This window comes from Dendrobates tinctorius, unplaced genomic scaffold (genome assembly GCF_039654945.1).
Source record: "Dendrobates tinctorius isolate UK_male_01 unplaced genomic scaffold, ASM3965494v1 ptg000060l, whole genome shotgun sequence".
Taxonomy (NCBI): domain Eukaryota; kingdom Metazoa; phylum Chordata; class Amphibia; order Anura; family Dendrobatidae; genus Dendrobates; species Dendrobates tinctorius.
The window spans coordinates 5,132,439-5,152,226 of NW_027361728.1; the positions used below are offsets into that span (position 1 = coordinate 5,132,439).

Below are 19,788 nucleotides of genomic sequence, written 5' to 3' on the forward strand. Positions count from 1 at the left end.
CTTAGTTAGGGAAAAATAATAAAACTAAAAGAAAATGTATTTATTTCCATTTTCCTACTAGGGTTAGGGTAGGGTTAGGGTTAGGGCTAGGGTTAGGGTTAGGGCTAGGGTTAGGGCTAGGGTTAGGGCTAGGGCTAGGGTTAGGGCTAGGGCTAGGGCTAGGGCTCAGATTAGGGCTAGGGGTGTGTTGAGGTTAGGGTTGGAGTTATAATTGGGGGTTTCCACTGTTTGGGCACATCAGGTGCTCTCCAAAGGCAACATGGCGTCTGATCTCAATTCCAGCCAATTCTGCGTTGAAAAAGTCAAATGGTGCTCCTTCCCTTCCAAGCTCTCCCATGTGCCCAAACAGTGTAGGGTATCAGCCTACTCAGGACAAATTACAAAACAACTTTTGGGGTCCAATTTCTCCTGTTACCCTTAGGAAAATAAAAAATTGGGGGCAAAAATATAATTTTGCGGAAAAAAATGTTTTTTTTATTTTCACGCCCAGGCGTTATAAACTTCTGTGAAGCACTTGGGGGTTCAAAGTGCTCTCCACACATCTAGATAAGCTCCGTGGGGGGTCTAGTTTCCAAAATGGGGTCACTTGTGGGGAGTTTCAATAGTTTAGGTACATCAGGGGCTCTCCAAACGCACATGACACCCGCATACCAATCCATCAAAGTCTGCATTCCAAAACGTCACTACTTCCCTTCCGAGCCCCGACGTGTGCCCATACAGTAGTTTTCTCCCACATATGAGGTATCAGCGTACTCAAGACAAATTGGACAACAACTTTTGGGGTCCAATTTCTCCTGATACCCTTGGGAAAATAATAAAAATGGGGACTAAAAGATGATGTTTGTTGAAAAAATACGATATTTTTATTTTCACGCCCGGTCGTTATAAACTTCTGTGAAGCACTGGGGGGTTCAAAGTGCTCACCACACATCTAGATAAGTTCATTAGGGGGTCTAGTTTCCAAAATGGGGTCACTTGTGGGGGGTTTCCACTGTTTAGGTACATCAGGGGCTCTCCAAACGCACATGACACCCGCAGACCAATCCATCAAAGTCTGCATTCCAAAACGTCACTACTTCCCTTCCGAGCCCTGACGTGTGCCCATACAGTAGTTTTCTCCCACATATGAGGTATCAGCGTACTCAGGACAAATTGGACAACAACTTTTGGGGTCCAATTTCTCCTGTTACCCTTGGGAAAATAAAAAAATGGGGACTAAAAGATCATGTTTGTGGAAAAAATACGATTTTTTTATTTTCACGCCCGGACGTTATAAACTTCAGTGAAGCACTGGGGGGTTCAAAGTGCTCACCACACATCTAGATAAGTTCCTTGGGGGGTCTAGTTTCCAAAATGGTGTCATTTGTGGGGGGTTTCTACTGTTTTGGTACATCAGGGGCTTTCCTAACGCGACATGGTGTCCGATCTCAATTCCAGCCAAAAACGTCAAATGGCGCTGCTTCCCTTCCGAGCTCTGCCATGCGCCCAAATAGTGGTTTACACCCACATGTGGGGTATCAGCGTACTCAGGATAAATTGCACAATATCTTTTAGGGTCCTGTTACTTTTGGAAAAATAAGAATTGAGGGTGAAAAGATCATTTTTGTGGAAAAAATATGATTTTTTAACTGTACTGCTGTACGTTATAAACTTCTGTGAAGCCCTTGGGGGTTCAAAGTTCTCACCACACATCTAGATAAGTTCCTTGGGGGGTCTAGATTCCAAAATGGTGTCATTTGTGGGGGGTTTCCACTGTTTTGGTACATCAGGGGTTTTCCAATCGCGACATGGTGTCCGATCTCAATTCTAGCCAAAAACGTCAAATGGCGCTGCTTCCCTTCCGAGCTCTGCTATGCGCCCAAATAGTCATTTACACCCACATATGGGGTATCAGCGTACTCAGGACAAATTGCACAATAACTTTTAGGGTCCTGTTACCCTTTGAAAAATAAAAATTGGGGGTGAAAAGATCATTTTTGTGGAAAAAATATGATTTTTTAATTGTACCGCTGTACGTTATAAACTTCTGTGAAGCCCTTGTGGGTTCAAAGTTCTCACCACATATCTAGATAAGTTCCTTGGGGGGTCTAGTTTCCAAAATGGGGTCACTTGGGGGGTTTCCACTGTTTAGGTACATCAGGGGCTCTCCAAACGCGACATGGCGTCCGATCTGAATTCCAGCCAATTTTGCATTGAAAAAGTCAAACGGCGCTCCTTCCCTACTGAGGTCTGCCATGCGCCGAAACAGTGGTTCCCCCCCACATATCAGGTATCAGCGTACTCAGGACAAATTGCACAATAACTTTTGCAGTCCAATTTCTCCTGTTACCCTTGGTAAAATAAAGAAAATTGAACCTGAAGTATTTTTTTTGTGAAAAAAAGTTAAATGTTCATTTTTTTTTAATATTCAAAAAATTCCTGTGGCGCACCTAAAGGGTTAATAAACTTCTTGAATGTGGTTTTAAGCACCTTAAGGGGTGCAGTTTTTAGAATGGTGTCACTTTTGGGTATTTTCTATCATATAGACCCCTCAAAGTGGCTTCAAATGTGAAGTGGTCCCTAAAAATAAAATGGTGTTGCAAAAATGAGAAATCGCTGGTCAATTTTTAACCCTTATAACTTCCTAACAAAAAAAAATTTTGGTTCCAAAATTGTGCTGATGTAAAGTAAACATGTGGGAAATGTTATGTTTTAAGTTTTTTGTGTGCTGTATCGCTGTGATTTAAGGGCATAAAAATTCAAAGTTGGAAAATTGCGAAATTTTCAAAATTTTCGCCAAATTTCCGTTTTTTTCACAAATAAACGCAAGTTATTTGAATGCAATTTTACCACTAACATGAAGTACAATATGTCACGAGAAAACAGTGTCAGAATCACCGGGATCCATGAAAGCGTTCCAGAGTTATGACCTCATAAAGGTACAGTGGTCAGAATTGTAAAAATTGGCCCAGGAGTTAACGTGCAAACCACCCTTGGTAGTGAAGGGGTTAAACAGCACTGACGGCTTCACCCCGTGTGGTAATTGTTCATGCTGTGTACGTGTTAAAAATAAGAGAGTCACGCAAACGACCTTCTGGAATATGGATAAGACTGAGATGTTCCATATTAAGGATGAAATGACATGCCATTCTATGGGGGTCATTTACATAGTGAGGTGTCCCTGTGATAGGTTTTATGTTGGCCGCACAAAAAGAAAACTCAAAGAGAGAATAAAGGAACATTTAGATAACATCTCTGAAGGGTTTGTAGGTCATTCATTGTCCCGCCATTTTGCGGAAAAACATGGCAAGACGTGTGGGGTCCTCATTTTTTGGCATTCAAAAAGTTCAAAAAAATCCCAGGAAAAATCCCAGGGGTGGGGATTACATCAAAAGCATGTCGAGAGTTGAATCCAAGTGGATCTTTGTGCTGGATAGTTTGGTGCCAAAGGGACTTAATCATGAAATTTAATTGTCTGCTTTGTAATGTACTTCAGGTCATCTCTTATCTCAACCTCCGTTGTCATTCTTCCTTTAAGATTTTGGCACTTCAGGCGCTTGTAAATGGGATTTTTAATCTATTTTATTAATCTAAATAAGGAAAAAAAATGTTTTCATGGGTATGATTATTTTTATTTTAAAAATTTTTTAATATAACTTTTTTGGGGGGTTTTGTTTCAGGTTTGTGTATCCGGTTTTAAATGTTCAGTCTTATTTCAATAAATTTTTTTGTTAAGTTTTGTTTTAATTATTTGTAGCAGTTTTAAAACAGTATCAGCCTGAGGGCACTTTGCTGCCAGTAATAGGGTATGTGTGCGTCATCTTTGCACAATGGATGTGGGGGTATATAGAGTGATAGTGGCAGTGCAAGTCCCATACCTTTGGGGAAGGGGGACAGTTCCCCCGAAACGCGTCCAGATTGGCCCTTGAACACGTCCGTCTCGCACGGACCGGTAATGTCACCGCTAACATCACATGCCCACCCACTAACCACGCCCCCCGCTCGCCACACCACTGCTCGGCGGCGCCATCGGCCGAGGCTGCCTGCTGTTCTGTGGGGCGCGCTCTCCTGTTGGGAGTCGGTGTTTTTTCTTTTGTGCAAATGGGAAGACGCTCCCTGTATTGCACCAGCTCCACATGCCCTTTGGCCTTCCGTTTGACTCACTTGTGGCTTCTATGAGTACCGTCATCATCGGCAGCTAGCCTCCACATAAGTGAGTATTACCACTTGTCCTCCTGGTTGTATGCAATTATACTTTAAATTTCCACTGTATTTTAAAGTTCTATTGTATTTCTGATTACACATTGCTTTTAGCACGGCCACTTTCTTTTGAGTTTTAATTGTGTTTTTTGTGGCGGAGAGCACACTATATCTGCCAGGTGTGCCAGCAGCTTTTAGATCAAACTGTGTGTCCATCTCAGCGCCGGTGTGATTATTTGTATTTTAGTTGTAATTCCTGTTTTTTCAGATGGCCTCAAGTGACAGAAACAATGAGGAGGTTCTCGATAATCTCCAGCCTGGGGACCTGATTGAAATATTTCGCCCAGCATACCAGCACTGGGCATTGTATCTTGGTGATGGCTATGTCATCAACGTTGCACCAATGGGTATGTATGCAGAGGATCCATTTCTTTTTTTTTCTATTCTAATAGTAAAAGCATCAATGCAGAATGTCTTTGTTGGGATGCTAGAAAATGACATTATGGTATTACCAGGGTTTAACTATATTTCAAAAATGAACCAGTGGATAAAAGCGTTTTATTAGTTGTCTTATGATTTGTTTTAAATGTATCCCTGGTGGTCTATACAGGGCCATACTTATCATTCTTGCAACCCGTGAAGCTGCACAAAAGCTTAGGGGTCCACTGTCTTATTTAGACCAGTTTCCTACCATCAGTTAGATTGCATGTAAGGCATAAATTAATACATTTCATAACTCACAATTACTGGTGGATTTTGATATATTACACTCCTTATGATAGGCAGGCCCATAAATAGTACTAGCAAAAAAGCCTTCTACTTTCTGTGCCCTGCCCCTTAGTCTGTTCTGTTGCCAATACAGAACCTTGTAGCCCTTTGCTCATCACTAGTCATTTCGGCTGCTGAAAACTTTCCTATTACTTAGGCTAGTTTCACACTAGCGTATGGCAGAGCTGTGGAAGGATGCGGACTTCCTCCATGAAGCTCCGCCCACTACCGTGCCTCCTCCGTTCAGCTCCACTCACCGTCAAAACTACACATGCGGAGGCATTCGCATAAATCGGCATGGCCTGCATACCCAATGCTAAAGATAGGGTACGCAGGCCGCATGCCGACGTAGAAGGAGCTGAACGGAGGAGGTGTGGGAGTGGGTGGAGCTTCACGGATGAAGTCCGCATCCCTCCGCAGCTCTGCCATACGCTATTGTGAAACTAGCCTTATCCTGCATACCATACAGCAAACTACAGATGGCCCTTGCTATGAGGAAGTTATCTACTGTAATCTATGTAATCTTCATTATCTGATGTTCTTCTCTAATGATACAGCAGATCAACCTCAATCTTGGATGAATACATGGTGTGGATAAAGTGTACAGTGTTGGACTAGTTCTATAGGTATCCCAAATGGACAACTTCATTGATTCTAATTTCTTTCTTGGAGTGAAAATATAAGTTTCCACAATGGATCTGCTGAATCATAAAGCTAAATATTATGAGAAAGCCACAGGTCCTTCTTCACATTTTTAGTCTAATTTCTAATCTCAAATGCACCAGTTACGAAATCATATAGTATTTTTAAATAGTGTGTAAAGGTCCATTTACCATGTCAAATTATTGTTAACCAGTGTTCAGAAAATAATCTTGCAATCTGACGATCTTAGGATGAAATGAAGCAAAATATTTGTTCATCAAGAAAAATTATCATTTGTACTACACAAAAGTTTCAAAAGTCTTGCAAGATCATCGTACAGGACCCTTATTGATGGGAATAATGGTAGATTTAACTTATAATAATCTATACACCTTGTGCACAGTTATTAGGCGATGTATATTTTTGATGATTAATTTCATTATTGAACAATTTCAGTGCTGTCAGTCAATCCAGAAGGTTAATAAACCTAACACCTGAATATTAGAAGAATATCTACAGTGGCATATAAAAGTTTAAGCACCCCTGGTCAAAATTACTGTTATATGAAATGATCTGTTAAAGGCCTAAAGTTAAAGATGACACATTTTCTTTGTATTTTAGGCATACAAATATAAATATATATACCATATAGGAAAAGTATCTGAGCACACAAATCTCCAAGGGTGCCCAAACATTTTCACTGGCTCATTTTCCTTTTTTTGTTTCTTAAAATGTAAAACATGATGGTATATTTCTTTTTGCCTAAAATACAAAGGAGATGTGTCATCTTTAACTTTTAGAGATCATTTCATCTTCAACTTGCCTGGATTGCCTAAACTTTTACATGCCATTGTACAGTCTGTGTGCAGAATTATTGGGAAATTAGTGTGCAGAATTATTATGCAACTAAAAGAAAAATATACATGTTCCTATCTCTAATGTTTATTTTCATCTATTAATCTATATAGGTACATATAAATGAATGTATGTGTGTATGTATGTGTGTATCGGCCACATCCACTCAACATAGCCCCACCTAATCACTAAGTATCTTTCATTTCACCAGAGCTGTTTAAAAGAAGCTGAGCTGTGATTGGTTGCTATGAGCAACAGTTTTCCCACTCAACAACACCTCAGCAGACACTGACCAGGTGGGGGAAATCTGGCATCCCCGGGAACATAAGCTCCCTGCCATTGTCTGCCCCCCAAGCAGAGAGCACATGACAGAAATGAATCACTCCCTCCTGTGCCCATATACCCATCACACATCCTCCATCCCATAGGCACATCTTCCCTCTTAAAGGGATCTCCAGTATGGAAGTCAGGGCAAATCCCTCCTGCGCTCTGATTCTGACCCAAGACTTCTATTAAAGGGATCATTGGTATGGAAGTCATGGCAAATCCATTCAGCACTCTGGCTATGACATCAGGCCTCTATTATCATTGGTATGGAAGTTAGGACCGTTCCACTCAGCGCTGTGGTTCTGACCCCAGGCTTCTCTTAAAGGGATATCCGATATGGAAGTTAGGGCAAATCACTCAGCGCTCTGATTCTGACCCCAAGCTTCTATTAAAGGGATCATTGGTATGGAAGTCAGTGCAAATCCACTGAGCGCTCTGGTTCTGACCCCAGGCCTCTCTTAAAGGGATCGCCGGTATGGAAGTTAGTACCGTTCCACTCAGCGCTCTGGTTCTGACCCCAGGCTGAAGGGATGATGTGGGATATTAGGGGTAGTAGTCTGGTGGCTCTGGCTGATGGGATGATGTGGGATATTAGAGGTAGCAGTCAGGTGGCTCAGACAGGATGATGTGGGATATTAGTGGTAGTTGTCCGGTGGCTCTGGCTGACGGGATGATGTGGGATATTAGGGGTAGTAGTCCGGTGACTCTGGCTGACGGGATGATGTGAGATATTAGGAGTAGTAGTCCGGTGGCTCTGACGGGACAATGTGGCATAGTAGGGGTAGTAGTCCGGTGGCTCTGGCTGACGGGACGATGTGGCATTATAGGGGTAGTAGTCCTGTGGCTCTAACAAGATGATATGGGATATTAGTGGTAGTAGTCCGGTGGCTCTGGCTGACGGATGATGTGGGATATTAGGGGTAGTAGTCCGGTGGCTCTGGCTGATGGAATGATGTGGGATATTAGGGGTAGTAGTCCGGTGGCTCTGACGAGACAATGTGGCATATTAGGGGTAGTAGTCCAGTGGCTCTGGCTGACGGATGATGTGGGATATTAGGGGTAGTAGTCCGGTGGCTCTGGTTGATGGGATGATGTGGGATATTAGGGGTAGTAGTCCGGTGGCTCTGACGAGATGATGTGGCATATTAGGGGTAGTAGTCCGGTGGGTCTGGCTGATGGGATGATGTGGCATTGTAGGGGTATTAGACCTGTGGCTCTGGCTGATGGTATGATGTGGGATATTAGTTGTAGTAGTCTGGTGGCTCTGGCTGATGGGATGATGTGGGATATTAAAGGGGTATTAGTCCGGGGGCTCTGGCTGATGTGATGATGTGGGATATTAGGGGTAGTAGTCCAGTGGCTCTGATGGGATGATGTGGGATATTAGGGGTAGTAGTCCGGTGTCTCTGGCTGATGGGATCATGTGGGATATTAGGCGTAGTAGTCGGATGGCTCTGATGGGATCATGTAGGATATTAGTGGTAGTAGTCCGGTGGCTCTGATGGGATGTTGTGGGATATTAGGGGTAGTAGACCAGTGGCTCTGGCTGAAGGGATGATGTGGGATATTATATTGAATGTGGCTATGCGGACTGGGCAGGGCTATACACTCAGTTTTATATATATATATATATATATATATATATAGAGAGAGAGAGATATATATATATATATATATATATATATAATAATTATAATTTGTTATAATTAACCATAGTTAGTTACCATGCCCGGGCAACGCCGGGCTCTTCAGCTAGTGTGAGACTAATAATCATACAACTCAAAATGTAAAAAAGTGCATTTCTAACATTTCAAAAAAAATATCAGTGACCAACATATCCACTCTTCTTTTCAATAACAGTCATAAGCTTTCCATGCATGGAGTCTGTCAGTTTCTTAATCTGTTGATGACCAACATTTTGGCAGCACGAACTATAGCCTCCCAGACTCTATTCAGACAATTGTATGATTTTTCTTCACCATAAATCTTCCATTTAAGAAGGACTCACAATTAGGGATGAGTAGAGTAGAGCGAAATGGGTCGGTCAAATTCAAAAGTCGGCGACTTTCGCTGAAGTCGGGTTTCATGAAACGAAACCCGACCATAGCGTGAGGTCGGCCACGAGTTTGGTGACCAGAGCGCCAAAGTCGCGTTTCAAATGATGCTTCCAGCGCCCTTTTTCAGCCAGTGATGGAGAACGCACACTTTGGGCAACGCGATGACATAGGCATCGGTCACCACCATCTTTGAGAAGGGCATGCAAGTGATTGGCTGGCTTTGTGTGGTGTCACAGGGGCTATAAAAGGGCGTGCACGCCGGCCGCCATCTTACTTCTGCCGATCTTAGCATTAGGGAGAGGTTGCTGCTGCTGATTCAGAATAAGGGAAAGCATTAGGCAGGGAAGAAGAACCAAAAAACTGCTTCTGCTGTTAGCGATTTCTACTTACAACACAACAGTTTGTGTGCAGTGACAGGGGAGGCTCTACTTTTGTGCATCAGCACTGTTGGTTATTAGGATGCCTTATAAGGCTCCCTGATAGCTGCATTGCTGTTTGCACACTGCTGTGCAAACTGCTTTTTTAAAAGAAAAAATACTTTTCTTCCTCTTTTCTGCACAGTTACAAAGCGTTCATTTTTCCACCCTTTTGTGTGCAGCAGTCCTGCTTATTAGGCTGCCTGCGTCCATACTTGGACTGAGAGCATCATTGTCAGCCTCCTAAAATCTCTAGTGAGATCCAAATTCTCACCAATTCTATATACACCTTGTACGGGAAGCACGGTGGCTCAGTGGTTAGCACTGCAGCCTTGCAGCGCTGGAGTCCTGAGTTCGAATCCCACCAAGGACAACATCTGCAAGGAGTTTGTATGTTCTCCCTGTGATTGCGTGGGTTTCCTCTGGGCACTCCGGTTTCCTCCCACATTCTAAAGACATACTGATAGGGAATTTAGATTGTGAGCCCCATCGGGGACAGTGATGAAAAAGTGTGCAAAAACTGTAAAGCGCTGTGGAATATGTTAGCGCTATATAAAGATTATTATTATTACCTTGTCATACACCAGCCTATTTCAGCCTGTTACATTGAAGTGTAATCTCTACTGGCCCTGAGATACTAGTTCAGTGTCCTCAAATCTACAGTGAGATTCAAATTCTCACCAATACTATATACACCCTCAACCTTGTCATACACCATCCAATTTTAGCCTGTTACATTGAGGTGTAATCTCTACTGGCCCTGAGATACTAGTTCAGCGTCCTCAAATCTCTAGTGAGATTCAAATTCTCACCACTACTATATACCCCCTCTACCTTGTCATACACCATCCAATTTCAGCCTGTTACATTGAGGTGTAATCTCTCTTGGGCCAGAGACAATAGTTAAGCATCCTCAAATCTCTAGTGAGATTCAAATTCTCACCAATACTATATACACCTTCTACCTTGTTTTACAGTACCATATAGCTGGTGGTATTTTGGGTACATTTTCACAAAAATGAGGAAGTATGGTGGAAGAGGCCGTGGAAGTGGGCGGGGGTTGCCAGCTGGTCCTGATGGTGGTGTTGGTGGTGCATCTGTTGGTAGTGGCAAAGCACAATAGTACCTAAGGCAGGAGGTGTTGAGCCTGCGTCATCGTCTGGCTCCACAAGGCCTCGAAGGCTCCCTTTTCTGGGAGAAGGTAAACCGCTTTTAAAGCCGGAGCTTCAGGATCAAGTTTTGGCTTACATTGCTGACACAGCCTCCAGCTCTCTCGCCTCCTCTTCTGAAGTTTCAAAAAATAAAAGCACTAGAGTTGAGCGACTTTTGGTTTTTTAGGGTCGCGTTTCGTTTCGTGAAACCCGACTTTTCCAAAAGTCGGGTCGAGCAAGATCATCCGATTATAGGGAAAAGTCGGGGTCGTCCCGAAACACGAAACCCAATGTAAGTCAATGGGGAATAAAAGTCGGCAGTGAGAGGAGGACAGGAAACACACCAACAGTGTCCATTTGAATGCCAAAAGCATCAATTCTTCTTACTTAAGCTTGTCAACCTTAACTAACTTCATAATACAAGTTACACACTGAAAAATGGGGGTTATTTGGCTACAGACTGTGGGGGGGGAGGGCTGGCTCCAGGTTTTCATGTGCCCTGGGCGAGAGAGCGCCCCTTTAACACATACCACAACTCATCATGCTCCGATACGGCAGAGAAATAGCGGTATAGTACAATGAAAAATACTTCACTTTTTACATCTCATGACGAGGCCCATCTATTTCTCCATACAGAATCATTGGTCCCATATAATGTTTGAAACAGTATATGATGAGCTCCACATAATGCTACAGTATATGTTGGTCCCCATGGATGAAGCTCCACTGTCTTATGGGCCCAAATAATGCTCCAAACATAATGGGCCCCATTTCTAATGCTCTAGTGTATAATGGGCCCTGTAAATGCTGCTCCAGTGTCTGATGTCCACCTTTGGAATGTTCCAGTGTATGGTGGGCCCCATCTATCATTCTCCAGAGTATAGTGCTCCCCAAAAATTGCTGTCCCAACATTGAAAACAATGAAATAAGTCTCCTCGCTAGGGAATCCCTGTACTAGTCTGGACTCCTCGTCGTCCCCATCTTCCATCTCACTGCACAGTATTTCAACTTTGCAAGTGCTGTGATCCTGAGCAAGCAGGGGGGGCCCACTCGTTGGCGACGGCACTGGCACAGGGCCCCTGATAGTACGGTGGCGTGTCTGATGGTGGGTGGGCCGAACCTGCACTTTCATCTGCAGCTTCCTCTTTGTCACCGTGTAAGATGGAACTGTATATGGGAAGGGTAACCTGAGTTTCATCAGGGTCAGATTCAGGCCGGGTAGCGTGCGAGGGGAATGTAGTGGTCTGGGTCAATGTACCAGCAGATTCATCGAGCAGTGGCTGGGCATCAGTGCACTTGTGTCGCCCCCAGGAGTACGGTCGCCACAGTGGCATTACCTTCTTCCTAGGGAGTGTGATGTCATGCTTGGGAGCAACGAACTATCTCTCTAGCAGGTTAACTGATTGGGCGGCGTTATTCCCACGAGTCATGACCCTCCAAACAGCGTTCATGAAGGCAAAGTGTTTGTTTTACGTGGGCAGTATGGTTGCAAAGCTGAACCTTAAAGGAATGTCCAGAAGGGCACCACCAGGAGTGGAGCCTACGGTTAAACTCGACTCCACCTGGGAAACCTCAACCATGCCAGCTACAGAACAGATGCACACATTGCAACCTTAATTCCGTTAACGAACGAGACTCCATCATGCCCCGCGGTCCGAGTCCGGCTTACTAGAGGGACACGTGAGGCTCTGGCACATGAGATTGGCCAATAACTGGTGTGTCATGCCCTTACATGTCCGTGGCTGCATGTGCGCTACACTGAAAAGGCCAGCGTTTGTCGCTTACAGGTGCAGATAACCCGCTGAACAACGTTAGTGATGGGGATCACTGATTACAATTATTACCCGCGAACAATGATTTCCCAGTAAGTGCAGGTCAACCGCAGTTCCGGAATTAGGCCTAACCGTCATTCCTGAAAAAATGAAAAACTTACGTGTGCAAACCACAGGTGCTGTAGCTTGCTTAACAGCTCGCCAGCCGTTCTCAAGCCCAGTATGGATTACACGTGATTGCACAAAGGTGAGAAAGGGTACCGTATACCCAGATAACATGTATGGATAGCGTACACATTCAAAATATATATCTATACATCAGGAGGCAGGCTCAGACGGTGTTAGGCCCAGTATGGATTGCACGTGATTGCACAAAGGTTAGAAAGGGTATCGTATCCCCAGATAACATGTATGGATAGCGTACACATTCAAAATATATGTCTATACATCAGGAGGCAGGCTCAGACGGTGTTAGGCCCAGTATGGATTACACGTGATTGCACAAAGGTTAGAAAGGGTACCGTATCCCCAGATAACATGTATGGATAGCGTACACATTCAAAATATATGTCTATACACCAGGAGGCAGGCTCAAACGGTGTCAGGCACAGTATGGATTTGACGGACCAGACTACACAGCAGAGGAGCAGGGAGAGGTAAAGATTGCAAATGCTGGGGCCCTGCCCAAGCAAGGGGGGCCCACTCGTGGGCGTCGGTACTGGCACTGGGCCCCTCATAGTACGGCGGTGTGTCTGACGGCGGGTGTGCACCACCACCATCAGAGACACTTGATTGCACTATGAGGGACCCTGTGCCAGTGCCCGCGCCCAAGAGTCGGCCTACCCACCTGTCCAGGGCAACGGCACTCGCACGGTGTCGTGCGCTAGGTGGTGACCCCGGCCATGGGGGGGGAAGGCAGCACAGTGAGGGAGTTTTAGAAAGTGGCATATGTTGATGTTGGACATTCAGCTGATGCAAAAGGTGAAATAGGTCAAGGCCCAGGAAGAGGTGGACCAAAGCAAGCCATTTTTCTGTCACCCTATGTGTCATCAGGGGAAGGTGGGACAAAATCCTTGGAAACCCATGCATGGTTCATTTTAATGAAGGTTAGATCATCCACATTTTGGGTTGACAGACGGGTCCTTTTTTCTGTCAGGATTGATCCAGCTGCACTGAAGACTCTTTCCGATAGCACACTTGCAGCTGGGCAAGCGAGCTCCTGTAAGGCATATTGTGCCAATTCAGGCCAGGTGTCCAGTTTAGCGGCCCAATAGTCAAAGGGGAATGACCTGTGTGGGAGAACATCGATATGGGAGGAAAAGTAGTTTGTAACCATAGTTGACAACTGCTGTCTCCTGTCACTTTCCATCGATGCAGTATTACCAGTTGTGTGAGCGGTACTTGAAAAATCAGTCCACAACATTGTCATGAAACCCCTGTCTCCAACGCCACTTCTGCTGTGTGCACCACGAACACCTCTGCCAAGCTGACCCCGGCCCGTACGGCTCGTGTGAGAACCATCACCGCTGCTGTGTGCTGGGAATGCCTCAAGCAACCGATTTACCAGAGTTGCTTGTTTATTAGCCAATATTAGGTCAAGGTTCTCCTGTGGCATGATGTTTTGTAATTTGCCTTTATAGCGTGGATCCAGGATGCTGGCCAACCAGTAGTCGTCATCGTTCATCATTTTGGCAATGTGGGGGTCCCTTTTTAGGATCTGCAAGGCATAAACTGACATGTGGGCCAATGTTCCGGGTGTCAATGATGCACTGCGAGTGCTGGTTGGAGGAGCACTTTCTGGCAAATCCACATCCCTCCAGTCACGCACAAACCCTGTACCAGACCTTGCCACGCCAACATTTTCACTTGCCCCACGAGATGCATCCTCCTCCCCTAAGTAATCATCCCCATTATCCTCCTCCTCCTCTTCTTCCTCCACCTCGTCCAGGAGAGGTCCCTAAGCAGACAATGGCTGAATGTCATCAAGGATTCCCTTCTCCTCTTCCTCCTCATCAACATTGGCTGCAGAAGCCTGCTCCTTAAAGTTTGCATGAGCAGACGCATAAGTGGGATGCTCATGCTTAGGATGGCGTCGTCTGCGCTTACCAGCCGTGTGCATTCCTCAAAACACTGAAGGACTTTACAGAGGTCTTTCAGCTTCGACCACTGCACACCTGTCAACTCCATGTCTGCTCTCAAAGTGCCTGGCCGTGTATCCTCCCACAAAAGCCTCTGCTCGCACAGCCGCTCCACCATGTGCAGGGTGGAGATCCACCTTGTTACAATGTCGATAATGAGGCGGTGGTTGGGAAGGTGGAGCAATCGCTGCAGCTTCTGCATACAAACGGAGTGTACAGGCGACCGGCAGATGTGCGCGCACAGTCTTCGCACCTTCTGGAGCAGGGCTGTTAACTCCGGATAATTTTTGAGGAAGCACTGCACCACCAGGTTCAAGGTGTGAGCCAAGCAAGGTATGTGGCTGAGTTTTGAAAGGGCTATGGCTGCCACAAAATTACGGCCGTTATCACTAACTACCTTGCCTGCCTCAAGATGTACACTGCCCAGCCATGACTCAGTTTGTCGCTTCAAGTACTCGGCCAGCACCTCGGCGGTGTGTCTGTCGCCCAAACACATCATCTGCAACACAGCCTGCTTACCCTTTTCCTCTAGCTGCTCGATAGGGGGACACCTCGTGTGCAACAGTGGCAGCTGCAGATGGAGTGCTCGTACGACTGCGCTCTGTGGACGAGCTTTCGCTTCTGGAGGAGGAGGAGGAGGAGGGTCGAACGCCTACAGCCAACTGTTTCCTATACCGTGGGCTAGGCAGCACTGTCCCACCACCGCTGTCCCCTGTGGACCCTGCATCCACCACATTAACCCAGTGCGCAGTGATGGACACGTAACGGCCCTGGCCATGCCGACTGGACCATGCATCAGTTGTGAGGTACACCTTTCCGCTCACTTACTGCTTGAGTGCATGGACAATGCGGTCTTTCACATGATGGTGGAGGGCTGGGATGGCTTTGCGAGAGAAGAAGTGGCGACTGGGTAGGTCATAGCGTGGTACTGCATAGGCCATGAGTTCGCGGAAAGCTGCGCTTTCCACCAACCCAAAGGGCATCATCTCAAACGAGATTAGTTTGGCAATGTGGGCGTTCAAACCCAGTGTACGCGGATGAGAGACTGAGTACTTTCTTGACCTACTGATAGTGTCTGGGAGGGTGAGCTGGACTTGAGAGCTGCATATGGTGGAAGTAGCGGTGGACAGGGCGGACTGAGAGAAGGTTGATGATGGTGATGGAGTTGGTGTTCTTTCTGATGGCCTAGAATCAGTCTTTCGTTGATATAACAGTGGGATTCCCTGACTGCTGTGGCCTTGCAACGACACCTCAACATTTGCTGCTGTGCTAACCGGTGGGCTTACAGTGGGGGAAACAATGTAGCGTTGCTGTCTACCTTCGTTGTGATCAGTTGCACATGTGGCACTTGAGGTTTGGTGTTGTGTCCACGCTTGCAAGTGCATGCTGGTTAAATGTCTAAGCATGCAACTGGTATTCAAATTTTTCAGATTTTTCCCTCGGCTAAAGGTCTTTGCGCACTCCTTACAGATAACCTTGGCCTGATCATGAGGATTTTGTTCAAAAAAGTGCCACACTGCACTCTTCCTACTTTGGCAGACATTTTGCGGCCTAGCACGCTGTGATGTTTTGACCCTCTGGACAAGCTGTCCAGCAACTCTTTTGATTTTTGGAACCTGTCTTTGGAGTACTCCGGGCCTGCCAGATAACAGCTGTTGCGATGTCGATGTCTGCTGTGGATGCTCCTCATCTGAGCTATTGGAAGCAGCACCCTCTTCCCCCAATGGATGCCAATCTGGGTCAACAACTGGGTCATCCATCACCTCCTCTTCAATGTCATGTGCACCTTCCTCTGTGTCACCGTGTATGGTGGTATAGTGTGCGGGAAGGGGCACCTGAGTCTCATCAGGGTCAGAATCTGGCTCTGTACACTGCGAGGACAATGTAGTGCTCTGAGTGAATGTACCAGCAGAATCATCCATCAGCGGCTGTGCATCAGTGCACTCCATGTCAGATTCATCTTGGCCTGGGTAATTCACCATTTGACTTGATAATCCAGGCATGGTATGTGAAAACAGCTCCATGGAGTAATCAGTAGTATGGCCTGCATCATCCTTCAATCTTGGTTGGGGTGAAGGACACAAGGAAAGGTGTGGGTCATGAACATGAGCCTCTAATGACGACTCAGTGCTTTTACTTTTTACAACTGAAGAAGAGTAGGCGATAGAGCTGGAGGCTGAGTCAGCAATGTAAGACAAAACTTTTTCCTGATGCCCTGGCTTTAAAAGTGGTTTGCCAACTCCTAGAAAACTAAGCCTTCGAAGCCTTATGGAGCCAGACGATGACGCAGGCTCAACACCTCCTGCATTCGGTCCTATTTTGCTCTACCATCAGATCCATCACCAACACCATCATTACCAGCTGCCAACCCCCGCCCAATTCCACGGCCTCTTCCACCAGCCTTCCTCATTTTTGGTAGAAATGTAGACAAAATCCAACAAACTATATAGTAATGTAAAACAAGGTACAAGGTGTCTGTAGGACAGGGGAGATTTTGAATTTCTGCTCACACTAGTGGACACTGGACACTTTTGGATTGTGTGAGGCCCACTGAATATCTGAGCGCTATGTCACAGGCTCGATGGCACAGCTGTGACCAAAGTGACTAGAGAATAAGGGAGATTTTGAATTTCTACAGACACTTGTGGACACTGGACACTTTTGGATTGTGTGAGGCCCACTGAATATCTGAGCGCTATGTCACAGGCTCGATGGCACAGCTGTGACCAAAGTGACTAGAAGATAAGTGAGATTTTGAATTTCTGCAGACACTTGTGGACACTGGACACTTTTGGATTGTGTGAGGCCCACTGAATATCTGAGCGCTATGTCACAGGCTCGATGGCACAGCTGTGACCAAAGTGAATAGAGGATAAGTGAGATTTTGAATTTCTGCAGACACTTGTGGACACTGGACACTTTTGGATTGTGTGAGGCCCACTGAATATCTGAGCGCTATGTCACAGGCTCGATGGCACAGCTGTGACCAAAGTGACTAGAGGATAAGTGAGATTTTGAATTTCTGCAGACACTTGTGGACACTGGACACTTTTGGATTGTGTGAGGCCCACTGAATATCTGAGCGCTATGTCACAGGCTCGATGGCACAGCTGTGACCAAAGTGACTAGAGGATAAGTGAGATTTTGAATTTCTGCTCACACTAGTGGACACTGGACACTTTTGGATTGTGTGAGGCCCACTGAATATCTGAGCGCTATGTCACAGGCTCGATGGCACAGCTGTGACCAAAGTGACTAGAGGATAAGTGAGATTTTGAATTTCTGCAGACACTTGTGGACACTGGACACTCTTGGATTGTGTGAGGCCCACTGAATATCTGAGCGCTATGTCACAGGCTCGATGGCACAGCTGTGACCAAAGTGAATAGAGGATAAGTGAGATTTTGAATTTCTGCAGACACTTGTGGACACTGGACACTTTTGGATTGTGTGAGGCCCACTGAATATCTGAGCGCTATGTCACAGGCTCGATGGCACAGCTGTGACCAAAGTGACTAGAGGATAAGTGAGATTTTGAATTTCTGCAGACACTTGTGGACACTGGACACTTTTGGATTGTGTGAGGCCCACTGAATATCTGAGCGCTATGTCACAGGCTCGATGGCACAGCTGTGACCAAAGTGACTAGAGGATAAGTGAGATTTTGAATTTCTGCTCACACTAGTGGACACTGGGCACTTTTGGATTGTGTGAGGCCCACTGAATATCTGAGCGCTATGTCACAGGCTCGATGGCACAGCTGTGACCAAAGTGACTAGAGGATAAGTGAGATTTTGAATTTCTGCAGACACTAGTGGACACTGGACACTTTTGGATTGTGTGAGGCCCACTGAATATCACAGCGCTATGTCACAGGCAGAAATTGGCTAGTGTATCACAAACTACAAGGTGTATGTAGAATTGGGCAGAGTAGGAATCTCCCTAGAGTGCAGGTCTGTAAGAACGGAACATGTCCTCGACTTATTCTCACAGAGTGACACAGATAGCTTCACTGTGGCTGTGATAACAGCCATTACACGGTACTGTGTGAGGAGCTTACACCGCTGTATGGTGTGAAAAAATGCACGCTCAGTACCTCAGCAGGACAAAAAAAAAAAATTGGGATTGCTTTTAAAAAAGCAGTTTGCAGCTCAGTACCTCAGCAGGACAAAAAAAAAATTGGGATTGCTTTTAAAAAAGCAGTTTGCAGAGCAGTGGGTAAACAGCAATGCAGCTGTCAGGAAGCCTTAGAAGGCAGCCCAACAACCAACACCACTGATACACCACAATATAGCCTCCCCTTGCACTGCACACACAGTGACTGGTGTGTTGTACAGGCACAATCGCTAGCAGCAGAAGCAGTTTTTTTTTCGTCTTCCCTGCCTAACACTCTCCCTACAGAATCAGCAGCAACCTCTCCCTATGCTAAGATCGGCAGAAGTAAGATGGCGGTCGGCGTGCACGCCCTTTTACACCCCGTGTGATGCCCACCAAAGCAAGCCAATCACTTGCATGCCCTTCTGAAAGATGGTGGTGACCCGTGCCTATGTCATCACGTTGCCCACAGTGTCCGTGGATCCTGATTGGCTGAAAAAGAGCGCAAAACAAACTTTTGAAACGTGACTTTGGGGCGTAAGTCGCCGACCTCATGGCCGACCTCATCCTAGGGTCGGGTTTCGTTTCATGAAACCCGACTTTGCCAAAAGTCGGCGACTTTTGAAATTTTTCGACCCGTTTCGCTCAACTCTAAAAAGCACTGAGTCATCAGTGGAGGCTCCTGGTCAGGAACAACACCTTTACTTGTGTCCTTCACCCCTACCAAAAGTGGAGGATGCGGCAGGCCACATTACAGATTACTCCATGGTGCTCTTTTCACATACCATGCCTGGGTTATCAAGTCAAATTGTGAATTCCCCAGTCCAAGATGAATCTGACATGGAGTGCACTGATGCCACTGCTAGATTTTTCTGCTGGTACATTCACTCAGAGCACTACATTGTTCTCGCAGTGTACTGAGGCAGAATCAGACTCTGATGAAACTCAGGTGCCCCTTCCCGCATACTATACCACCTTACATGGTGACACAGAGGAAAGTGCACATGAAATTGAAGAGGATGTGAGGGATGACCCAGTTGTTGACCCAGATTGGCCTCCATTGGGGAAAGAGGGTGCCACTGCCAATAGAAGGGTGCCTCCTCAGAAGAGGAGGAGGAGGATCCGCAGCAGGCAACGACATCGCAACAGCTGTTATCTGGCAGGACCTTAGCAGTCCAAAAACCTGTTACAAGAACCAAGAGTTGCAGGACAGCTTGGCCAGACGGTCAAATTAGCACAGCATGCAAGGCCTCAAAATGTCTTCCATAGTAGGAAGAGTGCAGTGTGGCACTTTTTTGAACAAAATCCTAATGATCAGGCAAAGGTTATCTGTAAGAAGTGCGCAAAGACCTTTAGCCGAGGGAAAATTCTGAGAAATTTAAATACCA

General features: G+C 45.8%; 1 protein-coding gene across 4 annotated transcripts in view; it reads left to right on the plus strand.

The window, feature by feature from the left end:
* Positions 1-19,788, plus strand: part of PLAAT1 (phospholipase A and acyltransferase 1) — a 143,229-nt gene that overhangs the window by 45,394 nt on the left and 78,047 nt on the right. For all 4 annotated transcript variants that reach the window (XM_073578648.1, XM_073578647.1, XM_073578650.1 and 1 more), the window contains exon 2: positions 4,448-4,586. In XM_073578648.1, the coding sequence (XP_073434749.1) occupies positions 4,448-4,586 (139 nt within the window). The remainder of the gene's footprint in view (positions 1-4,447; positions 4,587-19,788) is intronic.